Below are 10,491 nucleotides of genomic sequence, written 5' to 3' on the forward strand. Positions count from 1 at the left end.
ACTGTACAAACACCAGCGCCTTCCCCCCCACCTCCCTGCGTTACCAGAGTTGAAGTATCCCTCCCACAGCGCAACGGGTAGCGCACTTGCACAGGTCCGTTCTGCCTGACACCTCCGTTGGCTGGTACACACAGCAGGAAGCTCAGTTTTTCACACCACTTCTCAATTTCACAGCTGCTGAGCAGAAAAAAAAGAGCGTCCGACAGCCAGAATGAAGTCGTATGCCACCAAACGGATACCAGTCACGGTGCTTCCTGCAGGGAGACACAGCTGACTTTGTAGCCAGCGCAGCAACTTCAGAAACAACGTGGTGTTCTTGCCTGTTGATAGTCAAGGGGATGCACCTTTTAGCTGCAGGTCAGTCAGGAGAAGAGAGAAAGGGGATCACTGCTCCTTCCCTCAAAGTCTATGTGCACTTTTAATGGCAGGTAAGGGCTCTGGAGTGAAGCAGGGAGTTACATGGCATATGCTTGGTAATACCTTACTGGCAGAAGGGGGAGGTTATTCTTTTGGAGGGGGGGAAAAAAAAAAAAAAAAGAAAACAAACCATGGAAGAAAACTCCAACTATGAAAACAGAAGGTACACACACAAGAGGAAACACTATCGTACAGTAAGGTAGCGATCAGAGAAAACAAAAAATTTCAAAGCAGGCAAATGCAAATAACATCTGCACTCCTGCACTTTTCTCACTCCCCAACTTCAACGAGTTTCCCAGTCCACTGCTTGCTCCTGCTTCTCAGAGTTTGATTTTGAATTCTGTGGGCTGCACAGAGGCAGAGACCCCTGAGGATTTGAAGAGTGCCTTCAGGATAGTGTCAGGGTCCACCTCAGCTGGGGGATTTGAGGCAGCGCTTGCACTTGACCGGCGTGGTTCCCCTTCCTTCTTCACTGAAGGGGTATCACTCAATCGGCTGGAGGATTAAAAAAAGCAGGATTTAACCTCTCAGTACGAAATAAAAGTTAACACTATGTCTGCATTTACTGTTCTCGGTGTTGCCCCCTCCCCAGCGTAAGACACACAGGAGGTTTTAAATACCCTTTCCTCATTTCAGACTTGTTTTGACCCTCAGGACTGGGAACACAATGGAGTCAAGTGGTATCGCACTCAGCTCAGCCGGGAGTGCCACAGAGAGGAAAAAGGAGGAGACTATTCATGGCACAGTAATTTGCCAACAGTTTACCTCCCCTCAGGTTCTCCCCAAAACAGAACCTGCCAGCATGTTTGGTTCTTCCCCCCACCCCAAGGACACTTACAGCAGTATAGGCTGGTCTGAGGTGATGACATTCCCATTCATATGAAGATTGCATTTCATTGGTTGACCTAAACAAACAACAGAACAGCCCTTATTTCAGAATCGTGTGAAGAAAGACCCCAGAAATATCACACATTGGTGCAAGCAACAGGAGTTCCACAAGCTGGGGAAACATGAGAAAGAACAGCTGACAGGCCTTTTGTTGCAAAATCACAGCAAGTGAAGAGCCCCTGAAACACTCAGTACAGTATGAAGACTCGCACTAATTAAGAAATTACATGTAGGTACAAAACCCTTCGCAGAAACACAGTAGAATCTCCCATTCTCAGCTGTCTGCTCCTCATCTGACATTCCCCAGATGTCACTCATCTAGAGAAGGAAAAAGCACCTATTTCCAGATGAAAATGAACAGCTCATTTCAGCCTCTACCAACACTGCAGGTGGATCCAGATTAACAACTGCATTGTCTTGGTAGCATCTGAAGTCCTTTTAAACTCCCCACTAAGGTAGAAAAGTCTTTGTTGATTTATCCATCCTAAATGCAACTGGCTTCAAACTTACCATCTAAGCACCTGTTGTTGTATTTCTTATATGCTGTGATAGCATCTTCTTTCTTCACAAACACTACCTCAGCCACGCCGGGATGCACCAGCCGGGCCCGCTTCAGAGCGCCACAGACACAGAACAACTCCTAAGGGCAGAGCGTTAGTCACGACCACGGTCACATCAAAGCTCTCAGTTCAGCCAAAAACACTGAGTGAGGAAGGCTTGGATTCCTAACTGCACCACTCATCCTGCTTCCTAAGAACATGGCAGAATCCTGCCACTTCTCTTATTTTGTGCTTGCTATGGCATGAGGACTTGGCATCAGTAACACAGGTTGCACAAAGCTCTGTACTGCTACCAACACCAGCGGAAAAGGCCAGTATTCTGTTTGTCACACGTGAAAACCAGGCTCGCTCTCGGCCTACTGAGAATGGAAAAGCCTAGATAATTTGGATGAGGGTATAAGTTTGAGGACAACACCAAGCGTGATTTGGCATGCACTCTTCTAAGTAATGCCAGGTAGATCAGTACACCCCAGAAATGGTTTTTCATCCCAACTTAAGCACTCGCTTTTAAAAGAGTGAGCAACAAACAAACAAAATCAGGAACTCTCAAAGTTTTTGCAAGGAAAGCAAACCCACGTCATAGCCCTCTTCACTGCATTCACCACAGATGAAGTGATTTATCAAGAGAGGTAGGTTAAGGGACAGAAGCATCCCTCATCCGCAGTTCGACAGTAAGCGACACTCACAACAATGTCTTCCTCTGTGACTCTGGGATGCAGATTGTTTACGGTCATCTTTGTGCCTTCCAAAGGACTGAACGCCAGCTGCCAGCACAAACAAACACATCACATAAGAAGGTCAGACACACAGCAGGCGAAACTGCACAGCAGAAAAAGCATTAAGAGAGTCACTAAAGGGATGGGTGGGAAAGTCTGTACACACACAAAGGTCACAGCTACAGCCAGCAATGGGAACTATCAAAACTTACAAAAGCCCAGCTCATTCGAGGGTGAAAAGGAGCCCTTTTCCATGCTAATTTCTCCCTGAAGGAACTTTTTTCTTTCCTTCTGTTATACAGAAGTATAACACTAACTTAATCTGCATAAATACACAGTACTCTCCCGTCATGCTCACACTTTTAAGCATGTCTCTGCTGCACTCTAAGCAAGCCAGCAAACCCCAAAACACAGGTCCAGCCTCTCAAGAGCATGCTGAACTCAATACGCCTGGGAACACCTGATGGGTTGCCTGTGCCCAACATCAGGCAGTTTGGCAAAGAAATGCCAGGCAGGTTGTCTACAAATTGCCCAAGAGGTCTTGCGTGGACAGCAAGAAGCTGTATTTGGAACAGTCCTGTTTTTCTCCTTGCTAACAGGAGCAGACAGAAGCCAATATGAATAGCAGTGTTAAAACATTATTCCTAAGGACACGGAAGCCTCCAAGGAGCATATAAACAACTGCCACCTCCCTGTAAGATGGATTCCTCCAGGACCATGTGCTCCCAAGCTAGACAAAAAAGTTGAGAGAAGCAAGATGCACTAACTGAGAACTCCCAGTCTCTCAAATGCTGACGGAAAGGATGTTTAGACAGGTTTCAAAATCTTGGCACATGGGCTGCAGTCATCAGAAAAAGCCTGATGGGGTCCCAGAAATAATGGTGGCAAGCAGGCAGAAATGAGCCGCTTGCATAACCAATAAACACCAAGTTTCAGATGTTTCAGACTTCCATAAAGAGCATCCCCCACTTGCTTAAGCTCACCTCCACAGGTGCTGGTTCTTTCGGAGGCTCCTCCTTTGTCACTAAGGTCCGGGACATGTTTGTCAAGGCCTTTGTCCGCATAGGAGATGGAGGTGCAGGTGGAGCTGTGTACGTGTCATTCTGGACCACTTTAGTCAGGGGAACAGTCTTGGACAGAGAGAATTTATTGCTGCTCAGTCCAGTCTACAGGAAGAAAGAAAAAAAAGTATCTTTGAGAGCTGCAGGCTAACCCTCCTCTTCAAGTGCCAACAGCAGGGGAGCATTACTGTCATGCACCAGGCATGTCCTTCCCGGTGTCAAAACCACAGCCGTGCTGGAGACTTCCAGCTTTGAGACAAAAATCAGCTACAGTTTTCTAGGTATCATTTATCCCAAAAGAGTACTTCTCTCCCTAACGAGCACTTTTTAGTTTCATATTCTTCTTAAACGAACTTTAACTTTATCAGTGTGATCTGAATTTGAAAAGCACCTTTTATCCAAGGACCGTGAAGTACTTTACAGAGTGTACGCAATGGTCCTCATTAACAAAAGACTGAGCTGCCCCAGCACAAACAGCAATACCTCTTCAGAAACACCAAGCTAGGGCAAAGGCATGGAGCGTAATCTTTCGAGTTGGAATTACCCAAGGAGTTTAAAGCCAGGATAAAAATTGTGCTTGGCAGCTGCTGTGAACACTGGAGATAACACATTTACTCCTGCAAAAAAACCCTAAGGCTGATTTTAAGGGTCACAAATGGCCAGGAGCTATTCTGAATACCCACGTGAGAAAAAAACACTGGACAATCATGACACTGAACTTGACCGTGTGATGGTAAAACTGCGTTAATTTGCCTTCTTACAACCACGGAGCTATTTAGGGCAAACCCATGTCCAACCCTCACGTCTGAAACAGGGCTAACTTTAAAAATACATCAGGTTGGCTCAGGGCTTCATCCAGTTAAACCCTAAATATCTCTGAGAATGGCAATTTCACAACCTCTCTATGTCCCTGTGCCAAAGCCTGACCAATACCCTGAGAACTGCACAACTCTCCCCATATCTAGGAGAGTTTACTTTGCTGCAACACATTTGTTGGTTCACGTCCTGCCCGTTCACTCCAAAAGGGTTTTGCCTTTTCCATGACCACCTATTAGGCAGTGAATGTGCATGGACAGATCTCACTACAGCCTTCTCTTCTCAGCCTTAACAGAGACTGCTCTCTCACCTTCTCCTCAGCCCCGACCACCCTGTTGTACTAGTTCCAGTTTGTCAGTGTCTGCTTTGTACCAGAGCCCAAAAGAGGCACAGTACTCCAGGTATGTTCTCAAAATGCCAAACAGATGGCAGCAATTATCTTCCTTGATCTGCCAGCTATGATCTTGCATACAATCTACAGTTGGCCCTCACTGCTGCTAGGATGCACTGTTAACTCATTCTCAGTTTACCACCCAGCAGGACCCTCAGGCTCTTTCCTACAAAGCTGCTTTCTAGCCAGTCAGTTCTTAGCTTAAGTTGCAGAAGATTATCCCATCCCAAGAGCAAGACCTCACATTTATCTGTTTTGAAATTCCATCTTCTCCAGAGCATCAGTACTCCACCCAACAAGCTGCCAACTAAGACTTTGCACGGCAAGAGATTTCCTGCTTGGAAGCCCAGCCTCTAGAAGCAGCAGAAAGCTTCCCTTGCTTGCCTGCTCAAACAAGAACAAGAGAGATCTTCCCCAACAAGAACTCAAGAGCTAACACGCAGCTGTCTGCCAGCAAGGAAGAAAGCACACATTCTGGCTGCAAAAGGCCTATGAAACCACAGTTAGCCCAAAAGGGACACTGTCCCACAAAATAACTCCGGAAGCACTGGCACAAAGGGAAGGGTGAAGAGCAAACGTTTCAGGAGAAAGCATCGCTTACATACTTGAAAAGAACATAAGCCCTGTAAAGCCACAGCCTGTGTGTCCACCCAGTGTGGGCATGGCGTGGTGGGGACTGTTCAGATAACCCCTTACCGCGTTGTGCAGGAAACTGTTTGTGGTGGTGATTTTCATCTGTTTGCTAGTAAGGGGAGAGACACTTTCATCATCATCTTCTGTGTCATACAGGCCCTGAAGAGAAGCAAGGGAACAGTTTACAAACAGGCAGATATGACATCATTTCCAAAATACGTCGTTTTGCCCTGCCTTCGGCCTTCTTCAGGTAATGAAGATGACAACATTAGACTTCACTCCTGTCCTTGCAGCTTGGGGACACAGAGCTGAAGGTACGCAAGTCCATTTCAAAACATCACTGTAAAGAACCAAGCTGCTTTTCCTGAAATGCCACAGTAAAGCTGTCTCCCTCAGTGTACTGACACCACAGGTAGATTTCTCTAATCCATAGACCTCACCAGGACTGATGAAGCCACATCAATGGAATAAAGTCCCAGTAGAGAATTTTCCCTGCTACCTTTAAAGTTGAAGCCTGTGAATATAATTTTTTTTTTAATTTTACTTTTTTTAAAATCAAGCAGATGCCTGACAAATACACCTGAACCCAATGTTCCTTTTGAATAGTCTGCATTCCACAGTGCAGCACATATCTGTCTGGCACTAGAAAACACTGCACTAGGAGGTTTACTGAATGAATAATTAATTTCCCCGTTCAACTTAACGCTCATAGCCCTGCCTTAAAATACCGAGGCAAACTCTTCCACAAATATTTTTTCATCAAGTCTAAATGAAGTTAATGTCTACACACATATGGCACTGCCCAGAACATAAGCCACAACTCCAAACAGCTTCCCATACATTCAGTGGAAAGGTGAAGAAGAATGGAAGCACGAGCAATGACAGCTTGCAAAGTAAGTGGGTTTTCATAGACAGCAAGATTCTGGTTTACAAACAGGAAACTTGATCCAGTCAATGAAATGCCATGAAGGAAAAAAACCAAAAGGGATGATAGAACAGAGGAGAACTGTGCAGAAGAGAACGGGGAAAAACACTAGCCACTGGGACAACAGATTTGAGTTTGAGACAAATGAAATGGATTCAAGGCTTACAGTGATGAGGTCAGAATAATGAAGATACTTTTTTAGGTGACTGGGATAGGTGAGCACAGCAGGGGGAGGTAACATACACAAAGTAAGGTGTAAAAATGTGTGATTCCTCTCTGAAATCACCTAAGGTGGCTGGGGGCTATGACAAAGGCCTTTAAAATTGATGCCAGAAGAGGCAGCACAAATTCTAGGCATTTCCTCAAAGTCTGCTTGATAAGGATATGGCAACTTGGATAGTACATCAGAATAACATTTAACATCATTCACTATCAGGTTTCCAGCAGGGACCCGCAGCTGGGATTTCACAGAAAGATTACACCCTCTCCCACCTCGCTGTAGAGCATTTGACCATGTACAATCACATCCATTCTCTGAAGAGGCTGGCAGGATGGTGAATCAAAACTACCAAAAACTTGATCTGATGTGGCGTCACTGAGAAATTTACAGAAAGATATCAGAGCTAAAGGTCACTGTCTCTAGAAATAAAGAAGTTAGCACACACAGATAAACACTGGGAATACCTACTTTGCATTCATATAACACACAAGGAATCAAGATCAATTAGACTAAATTAAAACCTCGGTTACCAGGAGTATCTTAACCACACAAGAATGAGGAGCTAAGCTCTTGGAGAACTTCCAACACTCCTCTTTTCTCTCCTACTTGAAGTTTTCTTTGCACCCACCAATGTTTTTGGCCACCTTCCTTCCTCCCCCCAAGGTAACAAAGAGCACAGAGCAGGCACACACCTGTTTGTGTGTATGGTTGTTCACCACATTGATCCTCATTAGGAACTGGAGCCTTCTGCTACAGTTAGAGGGAAAGAACCAAAGCATTAAAACACTACAGTCCACCAGATTCCCATTTCAGAAAATTAAAGCTGTTAGTTGATACCCTGAGACCACTTAAATGAAAGTCACTCTCCTGCTCCTGAAAGCTATTACCACACTCTGCTATTAGATAACATCTACGTTTCCTGTAACGTGTCCAGTAGGAGGAAGCTTCACTTAACTGAAAAAATTAAAATCTAAGGCCATGCAAAGAAACTGATCCAAATTACTTGAGTTTTAGTTCAGGATTAGTGGGAAGGGGACTTAACTCCAGCCCTCCCAGCACTGGCGAGATCTATGTTTCTGCCAGCATGACACCAGGAATGGTGCGTATCAACACGCAAGCTGCTCTTCTTTCCCAGTACAGGGAACCAAAGACATCCATTTCCATTGCACTCAACAAGCTGGGACATACCACCATTTAGGTCAGTTCCACCTCAAAAGAGAAGCAGTCTTCCTTCCTGCTAGAGCTGGAATAAGCTGCAGTGGAATAAAGATGCATGGGGTAGGGTAGTGTAGCTGACCCTCCTGCAGCCTGTCATCCCGTGAAACAGGGATATCACAACAGAAGTACACAGGGAATGTAGCTGGACTAATCAGGAACTGAAATCAAGCAGCAACTCCCTCAAAAATGCCCTTTTGTTTTTTCAAAAGGCTGGAAGCTTTCCATTACAGAAAACAATGGATCTTCATACAAAAATACTCCACACGGGCAGTAAAATCTTCAGGCTTGCATTCTCTCTACACTATGACTCACACGACAGCAGCCTCATGTTTCAATTTGCTAATCGATTCAGAAAAAAGAGGACCTGTCCTATGGGAACACCAGCAGAGCTATGGAAATTCTTTGGGTTTCAAAGACGTTTTTTCCTTCCTTTATGAGAAAAAAGGCCACAGGACAGGGCATTAGAGCTCTCTGCTGCATCCCAGATCAAAATACTTTAGTGTGATTCTGCTCCCACATTCGGGAAGAGAAGGCAGCCACGTGCCACTTGGAATTTTGGTACAAATCTTGTAAAAAATGATTAGATAATAGCTCGTGTGCACGGTTTTGTCTACAGTCTTATCACCGTCATATTCAATGGTATTTTTTCTTCCACTGTGCTGTCTAACAAACAGTACCACAGGTCAAACCAAGTCATTGAAAAAAAGTCAGGTCAGAGCAAATTGCCACTGCGCCCAGTCTCCGGAAACTATTTTAACTCCTACGAACTTTGCAGAAAACGTTCAACTCCTGATGGCTGATGGTGGTGATCTGGCTTAGAAGGCCAGCATGAGTACCAATTACCCTACTAATTAAAGACTACTGAACAGACCACTCTGTCGCTCTGCAATTAGCCCTTCTTACTGCCACAAGGATCCTTTCTCTTACTTAGGTCAGCCTGGCAGGAAACCTGCAGTGTCACGGGAAATCCCCTAGGCTAACTTGAAGAAATACGCTTGACGCACTTGAGCAAAACCCGCAGCAGAACGGAAAGCAGACTCCTCTAGGCTTTCAAACTGATGAGGAGACTTTCTGGGTGTGTGAAAGCACACTCTTACATTTGGGAAGAGCAAAATGAGAGAGGCAGGCTAGGAACTGCAGTTACATACTTGCAGAGGTGAGGAACACAACCGGTCCTCAAGCAACAATCCTGAGAGTCTGGAAACTTCTCCCCTGACTCTACCCACTGTACCTGACATGCAGACAGTTCAACAGTAGCTGTTTCTCAGGGAAGTTTGCTAAGAATCAAGTTACTGTGCACACTGCAAAGTGAAACCAGAAAACTGTCACAGGAAATCGGCAGGTTAGGGCGCAATTATACTGCGCCCTATTTACAACCTGATTATACGGCAATTGAAATAGATCTCGGGCCTCAACACGTGACAGGCAACTCCCTGGAAGCCAGGGCTTTCCTGAAAACCAGACAAGCAGAAATGAACTGTAGAAGGGCTCATTGAATTTTATATTTTGGATGCAAACATAGCTGTGTATTCTGAATTGTCATCCCACCACTGGGATAAACCAGTTATCTAGAGACAGGACAAGCCACCACATCAGATTTGCAAAGAATGGTGGCATACGAACAACAAAAAAAATGCAAGTTTTCTTTGTATTTAGGTGGGAAAGGGACTACTTAACCATGCAAAACTTAAATGCTGACAGGAGCACTGGTTTAGTCCTTACTGAGCCCAACATTTCAACAAAAATTTCAACGAAAGCTGGGATTCTACAAGCAGCCCCAAGGACGCGCAGAAGGCTCCGAATCCTGCCCACAGGCCGGACTGCACTGCACCACCGTCGCTTCTACTGTAAACACGTGAACATATTCCTGCGTTATCACCGCTACTGGACTGCTGCAGAGTAACCGCAAGCTCAGGAGTGGCCTGCTTGACCTACTTGGATAGTTTTGGTGATTTTGACGGCTGGATTTACTGTCCCCATCGTTGGGCTGATAGCAGCTGGAGTGCTCCTTTTTAAGCTGATCTTCTCTCTGGCATCCACCACTTTGGTCACCTTTTCAGCAGCAACACTCTGCTGCTTACGGGAATTCAACATCTCTCGAGCATCCTGCACTTTTCCTTTGATTTTAAAGCGAGCGTCCTTTTGAACCAGTTTTTCACGGGCATCTTTAACCCCCAGTTTCTGCCGGGCATCAGTGAGTCCTATCTTCTGTCGGGCATCAAACGTCCGCTGGAAGCTGACAGCCGGCGATGATCTATTCAGGAGATTTTGCTGGATCCCAATGCGAGATCTTATGCCTCCGAACACTGGCCTTGTGTTAAGCCTGGGGGTGGAGGAAGAAAAGAAAGTTTCAGCCACTATAAGATGTGATACAGTATCAATAAAAGTATTTGTGTTGCTGCAAACAAAAGCTCATTATTGCTGCACAGAAACCCACTCAGGTTAGAGGTTCAGATACAACAGTAGAGCTCCTAAGCTGTTTTAGGCTGGATTTTACTTTCTACATAAACAGCTAAGGAACTGATTTCCAAAATCCAGCCTTAAGCTCACAGTTACAAACTTAAGCAAAGCGTCTGACTTCAGCTGTGCTAAGTACATACCACATTTAAACAAAATTCATCAACTTGGGTACTCTGGGGAAACCTC

General features: G+C 45.2%; 1 protein-coding gene across 1 annotated transcript; it reads right to left on the reverse strand.

Moving 5' to 3' along the window:
• Window positions 1–394: 394 nt before the first annotated feature.
• On the reverse strand, window positions 395–10,243 carry POLDIP3 (polymerase (DNA-directed), delta interacting protein 3; the record flags this gene model as incomplete). Its single annotated transcript, XM_010156206.1, is given in 9 exon segments — window positions 395–912; window positions 1,256–1,322; window positions 1,816–1,945; window positions 2,552–2,629; window positions 3,565–3,747; window positions 5,546–5,641; window positions 7,320–7,359; window positions 7,361–7,377; window positions 9,781–10,243. Coding segments are annotated over 9 exon segments (1,249 nt in total), but the record flags the coding sequence as incomplete, so codon positions are not given.
• Between the last annotated feature and the right edge of the window lie 248 nt (window positions 10,244–10,491).

Source organism: Eurypyga helias, unplaced genomic scaffold, assembly GCF_000690775.1.
Source record: "Eurypyga helias isolate BGI_N326 unplaced genomic scaffold, ASM69077v1 scaffold16537, whole genome shotgun sequence".
Lineage (NCBI taxonomy): Eukaryota > Metazoa > Chordata > Aves > Eurypygiformes > Eurypygidae > Eurypyga > Eurypyga helias.